General features: G+C 37.2%; 2 protein-coding genes and 1 non-coding gene across 12 annotated transcripts; 2 read left to right on the forward strand and 1 right to left on the reverse strand.

The window, feature by feature from the left end:
- The first annotated feature begins 2,398 nt into the window (after positions 1-2,398).
- Positions 2,399-6,058, forward strand: LOC114758694 (putative pentatricopeptide repeat-containing protein At1g26500). 8 transcript variants are annotated; one of them, XM_028947771.1, is made up of 4 exons: positions 2,399-4,109; positions 4,326-4,386; positions 5,073-5,431; positions 5,529-6,058. In XM_028947771.1, exon 1 carries the CDS (start codon positions 2,462-2,464, stop codon positions 3,968-3,970), a length of 1,509 nt encoding a protein of 502 aa, XP_028803604.1. In that variant the 5' UTR covers positions 2,399-2,461; the 3' UTR covers positions 3,971-4,109; positions 4,326-4,386; positions 5,073-5,431; positions 5,529-6,058. The 8 variants fall into 8 exon arrangements, with proteins under 8 accessions (XP_028803604.1, XP_028803602.1, XP_028803606.1 ...); XM_028947769.1 differs by lacking the exon at positions 5,529-6,058 and adding an exon at positions 4,547-4,612 and having other exon boundaries at positions 5,073-5,502; XM_028947773.1 differs by lacking the exon at positions 5,073-5,431.
- A 754-nt stretch (positions 6,059-6,812) lies between these two features.
- TRNAA-UGC (transfer RNA alanine (anticodon UGC)) lies at positions 6,813-6,885 on the forward strand. The gene has a single exon. It is a non-coding gene; the product is annotated as a tRNA-Ala (tRNA).
- Positions 6,886-7,420: 535 nt separating this feature from the next.
- LOC114758692 (probable methyltransferase PMT5) lies at positions 7,421-12,968 on the reverse strand. Of its 3 annotated transcripts, XM_028947763.1 has the most exons (9): positions 12,149-12,968; positions 11,844-11,979; positions 11,407-11,647; positions 10,393-10,624; positions 10,020-10,183; positions 9,602-9,905; positions 9,172-9,304; positions 8,613-8,821; positions 7,421-7,750 (listed from the first exon to the last, which is right to left on the reverse strand). In XM_028947763.1, exons 1-8 carry the CDS (start codon positions 12,655-12,657, stop codon positions 8,672-8,674), a joined length of 1,869 nt encoding a protein of 622 aa, XP_028803596.1. In that variant the 5' UTR covers positions 12,658-12,968; the 3' UTR covers positions 7,421-7,750; positions 8,613-8,671. The 3 variants fall into 3 exon arrangements, with proteins under 3 accessions (XP_028803596.1, XP_028803597.1, XP_028803598.1); XM_028947764.1 differs by lacking the exon at positions 7,421-7,750 and having other exon boundaries at positions 8,741-8,821; positions 9,120-9,304; XM_028947765.1 differs by lacking the exons at positions 7,421-7,750; positions 8,613-8,821; positions 9,172-9,304 and adding an exon at positions 9,436-9,503.
- Between the last annotated feature and the right edge of the window lie 7,802 nt (positions 12,969-20,770).

Genomic DNA, 20,770 nt, shown 5'->3' on the forward strand with positions numbered 1-20,770 from the left:
CATTTTTTTAGTTGACAAATTAATATGCTTATTATTTATTTCTTCATATTTATGTAACCAAATTTTGATATAATTTATTGGATTTAAGGAGTATTATTTTGAGTATGATACCACTTATTAGGCTTGAGAAAATATTACCCAATGTGTCTTGTATTACTTTGAATATGAGCTTCATTTTTTTTGGGTCCTGACATAGTGTGATGAGGCAACCATTATCTTCTATTTTAGGAATACTTTATGAGGGGTCTACTAGCAGACACTTAGTGAATGACATGATAAATCCCATCTCTCTAGGGGTGAATGAAACTAAACTGTGATTGAAAACTAAACTGAACTGAATTTAATTTTAATTTCTTTTGTTATTTCAATTTTTGATTAAATATTTGGTTTTTATTTTTTAACAATTCAGTTTTCAGTGTTCAATTCGGTTATTTAAAAAAAATCAGTTAAAACCAAAAAACCAAAATATATTTATATTTAATAAATATTGTTATAATAAATATATATATTTGGGTGTATACAAGCTTCAACTATGTGTTTAAATACATTTTATTTAATAAATATGTTTATAATAAATATTATTACACTAAGAGTAAAATACTCTGACTACTCTTCTAGTTTGTATCAATTACACAGACCTCCCTTCTATTTTAAAAACATACAGTTTAGTCCAATTAGTCAACACCGTTAGGAATATTCTACAAATATTATTTTTAACTGAAATTCATATCAAAATAAAATTTATTTATTATTTTACTCCTCATTCTAATAAATTCCTAAATTATATTTTTACAGTTATATCAATTTCATTTAGTTAAGGCAAACATAAAATATTTGATTAAAAATTTGACTAATTTTATGATTTAAAGTAAAATATGGAAATTATAAAATCTTATAATTTAGATCAAAATTAATAATTTTTATCCATATTAGAAATTTTAAAGATAATTATTTTTTGGTTTTATAAAAACATTTTTTGGAAAATATAAATGTCTAAATAATTATTAATTTAAAAGGGGACATTTTGGTCAAAAAATAATTTGAAGTCAAACTTAACGGTCAACTAACGGTTTGGGTGAATAAAAATAAAATCTTAAATATACGAGGGAGGTTTGTGTAACATATGTTTTAACTGTAAAAGAGGTTTATATACGTTTTCAAAATAAAAAGAAAGTTTCTGTAATTGAGCTGAAATAGAAAGGTAATCAGTGTATTTTACTCTTACAATAAATCATCTTAAATAATAAAATATTATTAGTTAATGATTATGATTATGTTTTATTATGATTTTAATTTAAAATCACCTTTTACATTTATAAATTTTGGTTAAACTTGATTAACCAAAACAAAATATTTCAATTAATTTGGTTTTAGTTAATTAGTTTCAATTTGGTGTTTAAAATTGACTTTATTTGATTTTTTGATTAATTCAATTATTACTGAAAATCGAATCAAAAAAACTGGATGCTCACCCATGTACCTCTTCATAATATTAGAAAAGTGTTTTAACATATATAATCTAAAATGAAAATTGACTATTACTTTTCTAATCCTAGATATAAGATCTATTTTATATTATAAATGATTGGGTAGGCTTCGTATCAAGGCTCAATCCGGTTAGGTCCATAGCATCTACCAATCTCGTTGGGATTTTTTTTTCATTTAAATTATGAGAATTATTCCTATACAAAGTGTTTCTTTCTATTTGCATTAGATACACATATTTGGTCGAATAAAAAATGATTCTATTATTTCTATATTCGCAATTTAATATACATGCTCTTACATTTACGAGTATTTTTTAATATTTCAATTTAAAAAATGATAACAATAATTATGTGTTCCACTCCCACCCTGAACTCCCAGCAATATTGTGCTTCGCAATATGAAGTGACCGGCTGGTAACGATCATGTCTTACCTTACTTGGCAATCCAAATGATTGTTATTTGTTAATGCTGCATCTGCTAGCGAAAGACATAGCTTCACATTATGAGTTGGTCTGAAATCGTGTTAAGGTGTTTTAGAACTTGAATTGGGAAATGGATTTGTCAAGAAGACGATAATGGATCTGGAAATGTTCGTTGATTTTTAGTTGATTTTTGGATTGTTAATTTCTGAGTTTGATTGAGGAGGTGTTTGGCATTTTCAAAACTGCAGTTTTAGAAGTATTTTTTTGTAAAACGAAGTAATCTTCTCCACATATTTATTTCGTAATCTGTAAAAATACTTCTGAAACTATGATTTGGTTTCTATCCAAACACCACTGAATCGATTTGTGGGACAATCGTGTTAGATTAGAATTTGCCGTCGAAAATATTGTGCCGGTGGTCACGAATCACGATGTTCGGTCTTCTCTGTGGAAGGGTTTTTTTCTTCCCTGTGAGATTTTTGTACTTTCCTTTCACTTCCCCTCCCGCTCACTTCTATTATTGAAGTCCATCATCAAGTAAAAGCTCTAGAATGCTTCTTTGGAGAAGAACAACTCTCTCCTTCTTTAACAATAATTTTGTACGCCACCACCTCCGCTCGCTGGCAAGCGCCTCGCCGAAACCCCACCTTGCCAACCCCATCACGCCGGTGAACCCCCAACAACTCCTCCGAGTGTGCACCGTTCTCTACCAGCAGCAGGACTCGCCGGAGCCCAGACTCCACTCCAAGCTCTGGTCCTGCGAATTTGATCTCACCCACGAGTTCTTCATTCAGGTGTGCAACAAATTCCCTTATTCATGGCGACCTGTGTACCGCTTCTTCCATTACACCCAAACATATCCGTCTTTCGATCACACCTCCGTCTCGTTCAACAAGATGCTCGATGTCATCGGGAAATCCAGGAACATCGAGATTTTCTGGGAACTTCTACAAGAGATGGGACGGCGTCGTTTGGTGAACGACAAGACTTTTCGGATTGCATTGATGGTTTTAGGAGCTGCAAGAGAGCTAAAGAAGTGCGTGGATCTCTTCCACTTGATGAATTCCAATGGCTATGCGTACAATTTAGGGACCCTGAATAAGGTGGTTGAGGCTATGTGTGGACGTAAGCTAGTTGTGGAGGCTAGATTTGTTGTTTTCAAGTTAAAAGAATGGATTAAACCCAATGGGGATACTTACAAGTATTTGATTAGGGGTTTCTGTGACGGGGGTGATGTCATTGAAGCTTCAAAAATCTGGAATTTGATGGTGGATGAAGAGTTCAAGCCTGACGTGGAAGTGGTTGAGAAAATGATGGACACCTTTTTCAAGAAGAATCAGTATGACGAGGCTATCAAGCTCTTTCACACAATGAGGGTAAAGAGGATAGATGAACTTGGTCTCTCAGCTTACAGGCTTGTGATCAAATGGATGTGTAAGAAGGGAATGATCTCTCAAGCACAGGTAGTGTTCGAAGAAATGCGCCAGAGAGGTATTCATGCTGATAACTCAACAATGGGATTTCTTGCATATGGGCTTTTAGCAAGAAGGAGAGTTAGAGAGGCTTATAAGATTGTGGAAGGGATTGAAGAACCAGATATAAGTGTCTACCATGGCTTGATGAAAGGTCTTTTGAGGTTGAGAAGGGCAAATGAAGCAACTCAGGTGTTCAGGGAGATGATCAAAAGAGGTTGCGAACCAACTATGCATACCTATATAATGCTGTTGCAGGGGCATTTGGGGAAGAGAGGAAGAAAGGGGTCAGATCCACTTATCAATTTTGACACCATATTTGTGGGCGGATTAGTGAAAGCTGGGAAGTCATTGGAAGCAACCAAGTATGTAGAGAGGGTGATGAGCAGAGGGCTTGAGGTACCTAGGTTTGATTATAATAAATTTTTGCACTACTATTCAAATGAGGAAGGCGTCATTATGTTTGAGGAGGTTGGGAAAAAGTTTAGAGAGGTAGGGTTAGTTGACTTGGCAGACATATTTGAGAGATATGGGCAGAAGATGGCTACTAGAGATAGAAGAAGAAACAGAGATCCATTGCAGCTTTGAAGGTTCTACTGAGTAATGACTGAAAATGTCTGAAAACCTGAGGCTATCCTGAATTATGCGGTGACGTCAACGTAGAGCCCAATATTTATCATATAACTGATGAGAAAAGATAAGATTTTCTTGTGACCAATCTCACAAGGTACTTTCACCTGTGATTTTAAATTTTTTTTATCTGTTATTGTTTATGCTGTTTATTCCTTTATTTCTGCTATAGTCTGCTGGAATCATACTTTACTTTTTGATTTAGTCCACCTCAGTCGCACTTTATTTTCACTTTAGTTATAGAAAAACACAAAGATTCTTTTGGGAATAGTTTCTGCTGTGGTTCAAACTCTGTCTTTTTTTCTCTCTGAAGGAAAAAGAACTGAGGGAATTTTGTGGCATGAGCAAATGTGTCCCCGTTATATTGTAGAGAGGTGAGGTTCAATTCTGATACTTGTTGCCCCAATTTGATAATATGCTTCAATTCTGATACCTGTTGCCCCAATTTGATGATATGCTTAAAACATTTACGTGGTTGAGTTTCTGATGCATGATTCGGTGCAACTCTTGATGCATTTTGAGGTTATTATGCAGTTTATGGCATTCTGGAGTAATGGGTTGCAGTAGGTTGAAAGTATTTTTACAATTCTTTAATCAAGAGTGAGTTAATGAATTCGGCTGGTGCTTTGCTTGATGCTTATTTGTCATAGTCTGGGTGATATTTCTGATTGGTTGTTTCTCGTTTGTTAAGATGGTTTTAATTTAGGTTTATAGTCAGATTTAGAAGAAGTTTCTTGGTAAACATTATTTGTCAGCACTGGCCCTCTGCTTATTCTTTCTTATTTTGGACGGTCTACTTATTCTTTCTTATTTTGGACAAGTTATGGCATCATTTACTTCTAACTCACTGTCTCTGTCTTTACGGGGGGCATTGGCTCACTATTAAGTCGTCACGAATGTTTGTCAAGTGCGTTACAACTCACAGTTCTTCACACATAACTTTCTCTGGTTACACTTAAAACTAACCGTTTTAACTTTTATTTAGTTTGTCCCATAGATATTCCTAATTTGAAGTTATAAACCATTAATCAAAATTCATTGTTGCTTGTGTTCAATGCAGGAAGGTGGGGTTGTGGATATTATAACCAGCTGGATGGACACGCACCAAAACACACAGTTGAGCTGCTGAAGAGACAAGAAAATGAGATTGCTTCATTGAAGGAAAAGCAAAAATATCTCAACAAGGCTACTGGGGCACTTTTGACAGTGACAATTATGGTGCTGATTTGGAATTAAAGATGTAATAGCTGTGTTGGACTAGGTTCTGATGCATTATGTCTTGTCGGATTAGTACTACTAGTAGGATTAATGGATTATGTTATGTTGGATTAGGTTTTATTCATGTGGCTCTAATATGACTAAATGTGCCACAATTTCGGGTAGGTGACAAGTTAAGTGTCAGGGCTAACACTTAAAAAAGTCCGTGAGTGCTGTACTGATTTCTCTAAATGGGCATTTCTAAGAAGCTTTATAGATCCTCCTAATTGAAATGCTGCTTCTTGAACTTGTTCCACAGGAGCTTTGGAGCAATTGTGCCGCTACAAAAGAAGCTGTGTTTTTGTCACCTGGAAAATAAAGGAAGAAGCTGTATTTAAAGGGGGCAGTCCTATATGTAATAATGAACATGTGGGACACCATGCTGCGTCCTTGGGTTAATAAACTTTAACCACTGCAACCTTACAAGTTTTAGTGTTCTATGGTTGAAGGCAACTTCATTCTTCCAGACTCATTGCTTCTAGATTGGTTTCATGAAATTAACCAAGGGAAAGAGAGCAGAATCGGCCAACTATACGATAAGGAGGGAGTGAGAGGTTGAGGAGGCTGAGGTGGAGGAGCTTGAACCTTCAACCATTCGCTCGCCAAAACAACAATTTCAGGCTGGACCAATCTCCCCTCTTTTCCGGTGACGAAGGAGAAACTCACCAGCGACAATATTAAGGATGGATACAAAATAAAATGGAGATGCAGGGGATCGAGCTACATCCCCATTTAACTGTTTATATAAATTTTGAAATTTTCATCATTTGTATTAATAATGATGAGAACAATTTGTTTACTAGCCTTTTAATTAATGCAACTTGTAAAATTAATTGGGGTGAAAATGGTAAAATCACATTAAATGTTGAGACAATTTCAATTAGAATCTCATAAAAAGGGTTAGAGTAATTCAAATTTCATAATCTTATAAAAAGGACGAGGGGAAGTAATATTTAATAAATTTTTATTCTCATTCTTTTATGCTAAGATGCCCTTAGTATTGCAATCTTAATAGGATTACACTTCAATTTTAGCTTATGCATGCGTGCTTCTATTTTTTTCCTTAACAAATTTTAAAATAGTAATAAATACTTTAATATACCTCTATTGAAGGCATGTTCAAAGTATTTTTGGATCAAATTAATGACAAGAATATTAATGTATAGCTAGAATAGGGATACTCGTGGCACGGTGCATGCAAAATTTCGTGAATCATCATTATTATTAGGGAAAATCTTAAAAAATGATTATTAAATTTCAAAATTCTAAATAAAAAATCACTGTAAAAATGTTTTGTCATTTACTTTTCGAATGTAATCTTTTTTTTTTTTTACAAGTATAGGAACCAATATTCATTTAGAATTTTGAAATTCAATAATCATTTTTTTGGGATTTTTTCTTATTATTATAACAATAAAAAAATTTCAAAATTTATATGGATACCTCCTTTTTGATTGATTTGCTTATGCTTTTCTTTTTTTCTTTTTAAAAAGACGTTGAATACTATGAAGCTACAATAATTATGCACATGAACATGTCAGTTGGGGATGTAGCTCAAATGGTAGAGCGCTCGCTTTGCATGCGAGAGGTACAGGGTTCGATCCCCTGCATCTCCATTTTTCTTTTTCTCAAATCTTATCCGCATATTAGGTATTCTTCGCAGTGGTCCCTTCTTTTTCGACACTCATCAAGCTTTTACCATAATTTAATTTTCTATCCTCCTTTCTCCGTTAAATAAGCAGCCTACTCATGCTATTTGCTTTACTCATTTTCAAATGCGCCAGTAATGAGTCTCCCCTACCCAAGATAGTCCCAATCTCCTGCCTTGTCTCCATTCTTCCCTCCAGATTCTCATTTCAAATTTAATATTTTAGACTTCAAATCCTTTCAAAATCACCGATTATGACTGAAAATGTCCGAGAACCTGAGGCTATCCCGAATTATGCGGTGACTTCAATGTACACCCCAATATTTTTCAGATAACTGATGAGAAGATTAAACCAAGATCAAGAAAAAGTAGTATTATTTGATAGAAAAGAGACATTCTTCAGTGTTGCAAGGCTATTTGTTCACTGGTGTTTGATTTGTGCTTAGATGATACTCAATATTCACACGAAAGTAAGGGAGGAGGATCATGCCAAGTCGTAGATATGTTGAACGAATATTTCAGAGTTGCAATATCAAAATTTCATTCCTGAACTCTCAGACCAATCAGATCTCTTCATAAAAAATTAGTGCTTGTTTGGAAGATGCCTCAAGTCCAGTGGTGACCAATGAATAAATCATACAGAAGAAATCGCTAAAACATATTGGATGAATGAATTACAACAAAAGGCTTTGAAAAAATAAAAAATAAAAAATCTGTTGCTAGCTTGCAAAGAACTTGTCATCCTCATTCCTGATCCAGTTGTGGACAAGGGGGAACACATCAAGGCTCCGGGTGCTATATACATTTGCTGTGCCGACCAAACAATCCATCCTCTGAAATTGTACAACTAATTTCATCAGTGCTGCAACAAATAACTGCAGGTAAGTCAATGCATCCTTTTGTTATGCTCGAAATGAGATAATTTCATAGCTACAAGCCTACAGCTATCATGAATTGGCAATTTTCAACCTGACATCATTGTCCAAACCTACAATATTACAAAAGGGTATTGCAGTGCTTCATGCATAATTTGCAGTGAGTGCTTCGTTTACAATTTCTGATATGGTACCCGATAGGCGAGAACAGTTCAGAGAGCAATCGGACTAAGATCAATCCAGATCCTAAGTCTCACTGGTCCAAATCAAAGTTCTTCTCCTCTTAATGCATCCTTTCAATTTAATTTTAGAGAAAATTGTTTTTTTAAACACAACAATCAGACCAAAACCTAGTAAGCCCTCTATGGCTTTAAGTTTAAGCTAATCATATTTCTCAGTTTCTCCAATTACCGCTTAATCACCTTGTAATATTTTGTCTTAATTTTAAGATAAGTTAGGAATGTTTTTCATGTGTTGTACGGAATCTAATTTGAACTGTATAATTATTCCCAAGTGATGAACAATATAGCTTTCTATAAATTTTAGATTACATATATTGATAATCTAAGTGAACGCTAAAATTACAAATTAATTCATTATTTTTCACACATGCCTTGACAGTCATTAAAGGCTATTATGGAGATTAAGCTGATGTTTCAAATTGAAACCATATGCTTAATTCCAACCTCATATCACTGAAGAAGTTCCATTATTCGCACTTAGTTATGTTAATAACAGAACAGTCCGCGTAAGTGTTTAACCCTTAATGTTGCACCAGACAATATGCTACTATCAAACTGACAAGCATAGAATATTTTACCAGAGCAAAAAAGATATTGGGTTCTTCTGCCATGGTGAAACGTATTGGCGCTCAATCAATCATTTTTTCACAAATGGTTTCTGGCAAACAAGCAACTGCAATTCACTGCCATCCTGAAGGTCAATCACCCTTCCTTCCCAGCGCACCTGCGTTGCAACCGTGCGGGCCATCTCTATAGCTCCCTTGTTATCAGAAAGAATGATCCAACCCTATCAAGCAATGAAACCAGAAGTTCAATGTCAGGATATGTTGGACTATTCCAGTATACTTAGGGTCTGACACCTGCGCTACCACAGCATTCTAATTTCTAAACAAAAAGTATTTGCAGGGTGCATAACAATAAACGGTCATGCATCGTTAAGGATAAGGTCAAATAAATGAAAGAAAACAGTCTTAGTCTTAGATGTGACCACCTGGAAATGATAAAAAAGGAAGAGTTGGGATTGGAAGGGGACAAAATTAATGTTTTGCTTAAGAAAATTGCTGATAAAATTCGATTCAACTTACCACAACATAAAATTTTCTGCAGTCATGATAATGGATAAAGGGACGTGATTACCTCTGGACGCAGTATTCTATCCATCTCCACAAATAAGTCTTTCATACTGCAACTCTCTGAAGCTAGATGAGAGAGAAGTCCATTTGCATGAAGCATATCATATGTCCGGGGGTAGGTTGGGAAAGGCTCGCACCTGCACATCAATAAATGGGTTACATAAAACAGAATTTTCCTTAAGCTCACGAGAGTTTATTTTAGATGAACGCCAAAGATATTGAAAAGCGCATAAAATGCGGATTTTTTTTTTTTTAGTTAGATTTCCCATAGACTTTCAGGGTAACAAATTGGGTGCCTCAGGACTGCTTCTTCTCCAACTATCAAGCAACACCGATCTATTGTTTGACAAACCAGTGTGCTAATAAAGATGTTCTCCACCACCCCCCCTTCTCAAAAGAAAAGGAAAAGCAGACTCAAAAGAACAAGAGCATACCAGTCATGAAGAACGCCGGCAAAACCTCTATCCAGTATAAGAGGAAGTGTATTAGAAGCCTGGACAGGAACAACGTTCATTACCCACACTGATTTTCTTCGCTCCAGGAGAGCATGATTCAAGCCCCCATATTTAGCACTCATGTCCATCACATTGCGTATCATGTTAAATGGAGGCAGAGGATCTTCATCTCCTGGCCTTTTTGGATGGTCGGAGAAAATTAAGGGTGTAAGCAAAGACCAAAAGTTGCTGATAGCTGATCTCCAAAATTGCATGTCTTGATAGAAATCTGCAGGCTGAACTCCTGCAATGCTATAAAGAAATAAGCGCAAAGGCAAAAACCATGCAAATTGAGAATGAAAATTGAGAGGTGAAGAAAGAAGAAGATAATCAGAATCTGTTTAAAAAAGACACTTTCCATGAAGTCTAAGCTCAGCCACACTCAATCCAGATCCAGATCCAGATCTGTTCTGTATTGGTATCCAGCGCTTGCTAGAGGTCCCGCTTATACATGGCACCAAAGGCTTATAATATGACTGAGCAGCATCCCCTTCTTTACAAAGTGGTATAGAGTCCTGCTTGCTACAAAATTAGAGGGGGAAAAAACAGAAAAAGAAAAACACATACATCAATAAAATCTCTCAAGTTATAGTACTCCACGAAGGACAATTGTTCAGTGGAGCAAGGAAAGAGCACAACTAATAGTTAGCTCAATATCAATAATCTTCCGTAAACATCTAATTACTATAATTAAACAAAGAAAACATTCATATTGTTTCAATTGCCCTTACCGTGATGTATAGCATTTAGTATCAGCAGTCTTCTGCCAGATAAAAGTCTCATCCTGCTGAGCTAGAAGAGTCCAACAGATTTTTTGGGTCAGCCCTTCCAGTGCGTTCAACATGATTCTCTTTTTCAGGTTTACCTGTGATGAACTTCCCATTGGCCTGCTTGTGGGTGAAGTTAAAACAAAGTATCCTCCAGGTTTAAGAACACGGTCAACCTCTATAAGGAGTAGACCATCTGTAGAATAAAGTCATTGTCAGAAAGAAAAACTGTTCGCAGAACTTCCTGCAGAAGATAAATAATGAACTATTAAATTGAAGTGAAGTATTCATAAAGCATTGGCAAGATGGATACTGCCAAAGACATTAGAAAGTAAGGGAAGGTGTCACTTCTTCATGACAACAATTCAGGTTTCCATTCCAACGTTTGATACTAAAACCAAGATATGAATTCACTTCTAAAATACAAACAACACCAAGAGACTACAGGCCAAAAGCTGTCAAGATTTAAAATGTCAGCCAGAAAGTGACCCAGTACATGGGTCAGCGATTTCCGCTTTCTGGCAGGTTACTGCAGATACAAAATCATAATAACGTATAAAGGCTACTGGGGAAGTTGTCAAAAAATGACCAAGAGATTACTAATTTCTTGACTAAAGGGGTTCCTGTACCTGTTGGCCTTTATCTATTTTATGTAATAATTCCACCTCCCTTGTCAACTTTTATCCTTTACCCCTTAATTGCATTCACCAGACCATGACATAATAAATTCCAGAAAGACCAGGCACCAATACCCCAAACTCAGTGCATTGACAGTGGACCCAGTGAGCAAATACTTGTACCCTAAGTAAAGACAGTGACACTGACATGGGCAACTAATACCAATACCAGCTGGAACATAAACACAGCTAATATGATAGCAAAGGAGATCTAAGGGGTCAGGTCCCTTTTGAATAGCCACATCGGGCCTAAAACTAGGAATCCAGCATGGGCCATACAAAGAAATAACTCAGTAATTACCTTTTTGGTCCCACATGATACCACTCTGAGCACAGTGAATCATATCAAATGATAACAAAGGATATGGAAGCTGTCTTGTAATAAAGTTGCCAATCACTGCAGGAAGACCCCTCTCAAGGGTCAATTGAACCTGGCTGCCAGTTGCCTCATAAGCAGCAATACAAATTGCCATGAGATTCAATGTGGCTAAATGAGCTCCAAAGCTACCAAATCCACAATCAATGTCTAGTATGGTCCGGATCTGTCATAATGCCACCAATATAAATCATTCACAATATATGATGCAACAAAATTACATGGTCCTGGATGACAATTGAAAATAGAATATAGAAAGTCGAATATTCCTGTTTTGCTACAGACAGAACTGTTTTGAACAGATCCCGTGCCCATCAGACACTATTGTTCACCAAAGAACTATTTGCAGACAGAAAACTTACACCAGCTTGAGAAAACTCAGTGTCACTTCCTAGCCCTATCATCTCTGCCAGCTGACGAGAGTAGTCTTTCACACCGCCAAAGATCAAGCCATCATCCGAATGAAAAGCAATTTGATTCTCCTCTAATAGCATCAACCTAGATAATGTTTTACGAGAGTTTTACATAATGAAAGCATACTCACTGTAAAACCACAACGGAGAAAGACATTGTAAAAATTGTGGTACTTTAATTGATAGTCATTTTTAAATGCCTAAAGAATGTGTTTTGATCATTTCCCCACCCTAGCAGCTATATAAAGAAATACCTTTTGGTCAAACTTCCAGATGAAAGAAATTGGTCTTTGGATATCTTCACATTTCCACTCCATATAATATCCCTACCAGCTGGCCATCTCAGGGGAATCTTATAGTCCTTAGGAGTTCGAACCAGACATCTCTCAGCCTCTCTTGAAAATTCACAATGCCGATCAAACTCCTCACCTGCTCCGAAGCCCTCTAGTAAGTTTGCCGAAACATTGTAGCAAGGCACAAAATTTTCTCTTTCCTTTCCACAAAAGCCGATTTCTTCCCTGGTGGCACCCAATGTCACTGCACTTAACTCCAAATAATCAACTGCTACTTGCTCTTTTATCCTTCTATAGTTTGAATAAATGGAAGACACAGGAAAGTGATGTGCTGGTTCAATATAATTTGAAGAAGATGAACTCAGGACAAAAATTAGTGCAACCAGGCTCATTAGGCACAAGACTAACCAGCTCCCCAGCGGTCTGGCGCCAAAATTTATTGACAATTTATTATGCCAGGGTCTTCTCATGTCCAAATCGTGAAACTGTTTTGACAAATAGATTTAAAACCACCAAATTTCAAATTCTGTCATGATATGGAAGCTTCTATTTATGTTACTTGATAACGTGCATTTCATTCGCCAAATGGCGTTACCTTTTCACTGACATGATCAAGAAAAAAAGCTCAGTTTGTTCATCATGAACCCATCAAGACTGTACTTAAACAAGTAGTTCAATGTGATGCTCAAAAACCGATACACAACTATGAATTAACAGTTCAGAAGCAGCCCAAGGGCATGCAGTAACGGAAAATTCCCGAATTCCCGGATGTGTCTGAATTGATCCACTGGGAATGATTGGCCGTTGCAAATTCTCCTAACATCGATATTCCACAACCAATAGATTAATACGATCGCCTGCAACAAAAAATCAAGAAAATTCACTCCAAGAATCTCCCACAATTAAGCGGCCGCCCATTTCGTTCCTAAGAACGTTTAGCTGAATCCCACAACCCATTCTTTTTGAAATCCGCGTCCAAAAATCTCTACCCATTTGTCATTTCCAAGTTTCATACAATTCCCGTGGAGCAAACGGGAAAATTTCAATTTCCAGAATGCATTAAAATGTCAAAAGGAAGAAAATGTAATGAGATCCGATCGAAGCCACGTCACGTAAACATGGAAAGAACACTGAGCTTGAATTCAGTGAGGAAAACTGAAGAAAGAAAGATATATGGAATTAGGGTTTTATTCGTACCAGTTATGATCGTTAGAGAGTGAGATTCAAGAAGCAACATGTTGAATGGAAAGAGCGCTAATTGCGGTTGTGTCCAAATTATTTGGATGTTTCCGCTGTTCACATTAGTCGTTCATCTGCCAGTGATTAACCGATTAACAAAATATAACAGAAAAAGTTAATTACTCAATCTGAAAACTAACCAGAATAGGCAGAAAACTACATTCGAAGATCAAGAGCTTGTGTCAGGCCAAAAATGAAAAGAAAAAAGGATCATCAGATTGTAATGGGTTAATTTAAAAATAATTTTATAATATATAAAATAAATATATAAATAAATTTATCTCGATTTATGAAAAAATATTCTATTAAAAGTATTTTTACAATTTGCCAAACACCCTTTAAGAAAATCACAAGTTCATAGAGTTAAAAGCTTTAAAAAAGGGTTATATCAATACTAATTATTAAAATAAAATTTTAAAACGTTAATGAATTTATAAATTTCTTTCTGATACCACTCAAGAGTGTTAGCTGAACCAGACCAAGCTAACACAGTCTGATATCCAAGGCTTTAGTCCAGGTAAGGCCACTCATTCTCAACTCATCGACGGGCCACGTTAGGACTCTCAGCTTTAAATACCAGATCTATGATAACTGGAAAGATTGTCACTAAACACTCCTTCATGGATCGTGGTCAGATTCTATTTTCTGATGCACAAGATCCTCTTAAAGAGGCAAGTGCAGAGCATACTCAGAATCTCTAGTGACAGAAGAAAAATATTATAAATGAGGCTTTCAGAAGAAGAGAAATTTAGAGAGAGCTCATGAGGAAAGCACACTAGTATTATACAAGAAAATCGATACAACTCCTTCTGCCCATAACTGATGGCAAAGTGGGGTTTATATAAAGGCACGGGGCCACTACATGACAAAGTCCTAATAGTACACATTATTATGACGGGTAGATGTAATAGTAGACGTCATTATGACCTGACATTTAATAATCACGACTACTCACAACTACTAACCACTCTCATAATGATACCTAATAATGACAACCACTCCATTTATTACAAGAGGACAAAATAGACTACAGGACAAAATACTTTGATAAAGTAAAAGTAGATGGTGACATAAAGTAGGAATCTGACAGGTCCTGCTTTATCTTTAGAGTATCCCAAAAGGAGATTTTCTGATGATGATGTTCCCTAGTCTTTATAGATAGGCTCATGGCTGAGGGATAGGTTCATGATGCCTTCTGGGTCAAGGTCATCTGAGTCATAGTGTCTCCTTATGCAGTAGTAGTCTTCGAGCTTTGGATTAGGGTCATCTTGGTTAGGATCCTGGGATTCTCCTGCAAGGAATGGGAGTTGTGACTGGAAACTTAGCTGAGGGAGATAGAGTCTTTCAGGCTGAGTGAGTTGAATTTGTGAGTCTTTGTCATAAGGGTCTTCAAAGGCTTCTATCTGTGAAGGGACTTGTGACCTGTTTGGTGGAGGTTTGACAGCACTCATGATGAAATCTCTCTGGAATTCTTCAAGTGTTGTGTTGCTGGCTGACGGTGAGCTTGGCGGGAAAGGTCCAAGAGATAGACATGAAGTGTCTTCTCCCGCGTCAGGCTGATTAAGTGCAGTTAATGTCTTCCCAATTTTTTCCATTAATAATGCTTCCTTTCTTGGCTATGAGGGGGTGGTGACTTGAAGGATCAGACGGTTGTCTGTGTAGAGCCTCTGGTCAACACTTATACCATAGTTCTTGAAAAAGGTATACAGACAGAAAATCTTTTTTGTTTGGGAGTTGGTAAGTCCCAGATATTATGTTATTTGAGAATTTTCCAAAGTTTTCCTCTCCAGTAGGGAAGAGGAGCAAGCATCTCAAAGAGTGTGGTAAGAGGAGAATTTTCATTTCTGAAGTCATTCAGGTGATCATGGACGACTACAGCTGAGAAGGCTATGACACAAGTATAATTGGCTGAGACAGACCAGATGTACCATAAGAGTTCCTCTGGTATGGGTCCTTTGATGATGGGAACAATGAGGTAAGGGGCATCGGCATCAAAGTGTTGAGGATAAGGGTGAATTCCAGTGTCTACAAAAACACGGTGAAGCCAGTAGAACATAGTGCTTCTGGCAAGGTTTTGGACATCTGCTGGAGATTCAGGACGGGATCTAGGAGGGAAAATGGTGGCTCTCATTCTGTGAGGCATTTCTGGTTCAGAGATGGTTAGGATGAAAAGAGGTTGATGTCTGGAGAGTGACAGGAGTTTCGGAGGCTGGGAAACTTTCTGAGGTCTTATGAGGAAATCTGCTATGATGTTCTGGTGACCTTTGAGATGATGGACGGTGAATTTATAGTGCGAGAACCAGTCCTTCCATCAGAGTAACTGGCTGTCTGGCAAAGTCTTTCCCTTGGGATTAAGCATTCTGGGAAAAGACGTATTGTCCATTTCTACTCTGAATTGATAAGGATTGAGATGGAAACTGAACTTCTTGATTCCTCTTTTGACTACAAGGATCTCCTTGCAGGTAGCATGATAATGCTTTTCTGACTCTTTGAATTGCCCACCTGCATGTCCACAGTAAAATCTCTTTCCATCTATCTCTTCAATTAAGATAGTTCCCCAAAAGTCATCACTGGCATCAGTCTGGAGGATTCGTATCCCTCTGTCAGGAATCTTTAAAGGAAGTGGTTGCTGTGCAATTCTTTTGAGGGTCTTGACAGCTAAGGTCTGCTCTGTCCCCTATGCGGGAGGATTCTTTTTGAGAAGTTTGGACAGCTGGCTGGTATGATTTGACACATGAGGGATAAAATCCCGAAGATAATTAATAATCCCCAGAAATTGTTGGATTTGCTTTGTTGTCAGATTATCGTCTGGGAATTTGAGCAATTCTTCTGCAATGTGTGGTCCAGGATAATACTGACCATTTTCAAAATGCATTCCAAGAAACTCTATGCTTTTGACACCTATTTCTCCTTTCTTTGCTGACAACATAATCCCATATTTTTCAATTATTTTCCCGAATTGGGTCAATAAAAGTTTATGGGAATCCTTATCTTTTGAGAAAAGTAAAAGGTCATCAATGTAAATGAGGAGGTTATCAAGCATAGGTTCAAAGATTCTGGTAATGGCCTTTTGGAACAGTGATGGGGCGACTTTAAGCCCCAATGGCATGATAGTCCATTGGTACTGGGCATTTGGAATACAGAAAGCAGTTTTGGGTCGATCTTCTGGGTGGATACCCAATTGCCAAAATCCTGCTTTGAAGTCAAACTTGGAAAAGATTTTTGCGTTTTTAAGATGGACTGTAAGTGAACTGGGCTTTGGTAAAGGGAATTTGTCATCTTGAAGGAAAATATTAAGGGGCTTATAGTCAATGACTAACCTTTTCTTCCCTCTTTTGATTTCTGACCTTTTTTCAACATAGAATGCCTGGCAAGCCCAATTAGATTTTGTTGGTTCAATAAGGCCTTGCTTGAGTAGGGCAGCACATTCTTCTTTAGCGAGCTTGAGATCTTCTGGATTCATTCCTGGATGAGAGGCTTTTGTAGGACTGATATCTTCATTTTTCTTGAAGGGGAGTTTTATAAAAAACTCTTGATTTTTCCATAATGGAAATGGATGAGAAAACTGTTGATGACTATCAGCGCAAAACTTGAGAAGATGATCGCGAATATCTTCATATCCTGGTGGTGCTTGTTGGATTTCAAAGAGATTAGGAATTTTAGTATATGCACTAAAGAAATTTTTATATCTAATTCCTTTAGGCAGTACTTGAAGATTCTTAGTATGATAATAAGCATCGAATCCAATAAGAATATCTTTCCCCGGGAGATCACTACCAAGAACTTTCATCCATAGAACACATCCTGGAAAGAATTGAATACCAATCTTCCTACAAGTAATCCATTCAATCTTGAATGGTTTTGAATCAGTAGTAAGAAAAAATGGATCACAAGGGATCCATGCTTCAGAAGGAAGAATATTAGGATTCATGATGGTTCTGCATGCTCCAGAGTCAATAAAAGCAATAACAGGGATTGGCTTTTCATTCCTTCCCGGAAGGATATGAATTTTGACATTTGGCTTGGGAGTGACTTTGTTGTGATCTGGCTGAGAAGCCAGGGAACCAAGGAAAGACGGATGCACAGGTTGTTCAAGGAAATATAAATACCCTTGAGAATCATCATCTTCTTGGGATAAGGATTCAGAATCAATTTCCTCTTCTTCAGAGAAAGGAAGAACATATTGTGTTTCTTCATCCTAAGCGTCTTGTTCTTCAATGACAGATTCAATATCTTCATCTTCATTGATCATTAGAACAGTCTGCAAGTGTTCCAGTATCTTCACATCCTTTTTTTTCTTGTTAGGACAATTTTTTGCAAAATGTCCTTTTTTCTTCCATATGTAGCACCTATCAGATTTCTTTGAATAAGGTCTACGCCTTTTGAAATATCTCAGAAAAGGCTTTCTGGATCTTCTCTTGGAGTAAGAACCCTTTGGATATCTGAATCGATGATAATGAGATTTTCTCTTGGTAGAACAAGAGCAATCTTTATCATCTTTGCACTTTATCTTCAGATGTGGTTTCTTGCAAGCATGCCTGAGCTTTGACTGTCCTTTGAAGAACTTTTGTTGTTCACAGAGCTTATCCACAGTTGCTAATGCCAACTGATATATTTCTCCGATAGAAATGTCAGACATATTTCTATGGAGTGCATTGATAGCTCTATAAAGTTCTGGTTGCAGTTCGTCTGGAAGAGAGGCAATAAAAGTATGCCTGAGATTGACATCATTGACTCCTCTAAGCATGTAATATTTTTCAGACATTCTCTGGAAATGTTTCTGCAAGTCTCTTTTGTCCAAAGAACAGCATTTCATCTCAAAGTATTCTTAGCGATACCTTTTGTCAATGATTTGGAAATCACCAATGAATTCCTTGTGAATGAGTCCTAGAAGAGTTCCTGCATTATCAACTCTGGCTGCTGCTATCTTTTGGTAATCACTAAGACTTTGATACCATTCTCTTAATGTTCCTGTTAGTCTTGAGAGAAATTCTATGAGAACTTCCTCAAGAGTTGCATCATGCCTAACAAGCTGTAAGTCAATCCATGCTCCAAACTCATGGAGTCTGTCTCTCCATTTTTCCGGAGGAAGGTCATCAAAAGTGAACCATGGACCTGTAGTAGGTTTATAGTCTGCTCTTCTTGGCTCAGACATATGAGGGATAGATGGTTCTTCATCAATAGGATCTTCAACTGTAGGATCTGGTTGGACCATTGCTACCTTAGAGATATTAGCATGATATGTCTTATAATCAGAGTTGGAACTATATTTAATAGAGGAATCAGACTCAGTTTCAGAGGTTCCATCTGTTGATGATTGATCTTTATTCATAGATTGAAAAGTGGCTATGGTTTTGTTTGGATCAACAACTTCTTTTCCTTTTTCTCTGTCTGGAAGAGAAGTTTGTTTTGGTGGAGATGATGGTGGAGTTCTTATTACAACTCCTTGAGAGGATGGTGTTGGTTCAATAGGTTTAGTGTATGAGGATGATGGGTAGAAAAGTCTTTCAGATGAAGGGAAGTGAGGTGGTCTTACTAGAGGTCTGGGAGTAGGATTTGGTTGGATAGGTGAAAAAGTTGGTTGTCGATATTTTCTCAACTGTCTTAAAATAGGATAAGACATTTTGAAAACCTTACTGTAATCAGATTCTCTGGGGTAAGAAGGAGGTGATGTTGGATATGTAGGACGTTGGAAACTAGAGGGGTAAGACGGATAAGGGTCATAGATGGTTTGTGAATGATCCTTTGCGATGTCTGACTCGATTCTTTGCAAATCCTTTCGGATTTGTGACAGTTCTTGCTCTTTCCTGGTAAACTCTGGTCCAATGTATCCTTTTTCGATAAATCGCTTCAGATCTGCATCCAATTGATAAGCCTGAGAAGTCAGAGTCATATAAAGTTGTTTGACTTGATCAGAGACTTGGTCAAGCCTGCTTGTCAGAGTAAGAGTCAGCAGGTCAAGCTTTGAATCAATCTTGGTCAAAGTTTTATTCTGGTTGATCGCGTTCTGGGTCTGCCAGTTGAGAACTTCTTCTGCTGCTGAAACTGGTCTAGCTTCGCCAGTAGGAGAGATTTCTGTTGGAATAGAGAAAGGTCTTGCTATAACCTTTGTTTCTCTGTTAGTTCTTCTTTCAAGGGGAGGGAAATCCTGCTCATAAGGATCCATCATTGCTATACACGGGATGGATTGTTGGATGACAGGAATCATTGGGTCCGACCTTTGTTTAGGCAGGAGGTATTCATGACCTGTTTCTTTAAGCAGATCATATAGAGATAATATGCTAGAAGGAACAGTAGGGACAAGAGCCTTCCAGTCTCTAGCTTTCTGCTTCGGACTGTGATCATCATCTTCTCCTTTTTCTTCTTTTTTATGGCATATCTGATGGGGTAAGACCATCCATCTTCATCTTTATCATCTGATGCTTCCCACCAGTAAGGTGTATCATACTCACAGTCAGGATCACATTCTTCTGGTGCATGATCCCAAATGAAATGGCCATTTATATGAGACACATAACATGGCTTGGCATTCTGATCTACCCAAGCAATCGGAGGGTCTCGCTTGGATGGAACATAGGCTGGAGTGATGGTCAAAATATGTCCAGAAGGTACAGAAGAACCTTCCTAGCCTAGCTTGGTGAAGACAGTTTTGACTGTGCTATCTGGAAGCCTTTTTATTTCAAGAGGAGTAGAAGTATGGACATCCCTTTGAACACCATGAAAGTGTTTCTCATAGTTGGTGATCCACTCAAGAGGCATCAACTGAGCAAGTTTCTCTTTTGGGATCTATCGAGGAATCTGGATGATGGAGGTATCATCAGCTCTATCAGAAACTACATAAAGAGCATCTTTAGTGGAGTTTGGAAAATGAAGATCAAGAGCATGATTCTGGAGTCTATAGATGACTTGATGATGAAGAGTTGCGGCGATAGTTTTGGGATCTTGCTCTGCTCCAACTATCTGGACTTGGATTTTTAGTTTGTCTGTCAAAGTTGGATCTGAAAGCTTGATGTTGAAGTCTAGGGCCATGGTAAGGATGACACTACCGTTGCTAAGAGTGGTCAAGATAGCACCAATTAAAGCATTACTGTAGGTAGTATAGGTAGTATCAACTAGAGCAATTTTAGCAGTGGCTGGGATTCCTTTTCTCATAGAGTGTAAGAATAAGACGTACAGCACCAATATGGAGATGGGTATAACCTTGAGCTATCCACTCATTGATCAAAGGTTGAGGTATGTCAATATTGACATATTGTTCAGAGGAAGAGGCAGGAAGACCATAGTTTTCTAGTCTGGTAGACTGGACAATTTCTTTAACATGGGGTCTTCGGATGGAGATCAGGT

This window comes from Neltuma alba, unplaced genomic scaffold (genome assembly GCF_004799145.2).
Source record: "Neltuma alba isolate B1F8T4 unplaced genomic scaffold, ASM479914v2 tig00010742_pilon, whole genome shotgun sequence".
Classification (NCBI taxonomy): Eukaryota; Viridiplantae; Streptophyta; class Magnoliopsida; order Fabales; family Fabaceae; genus Neltuma; species Neltuma alba.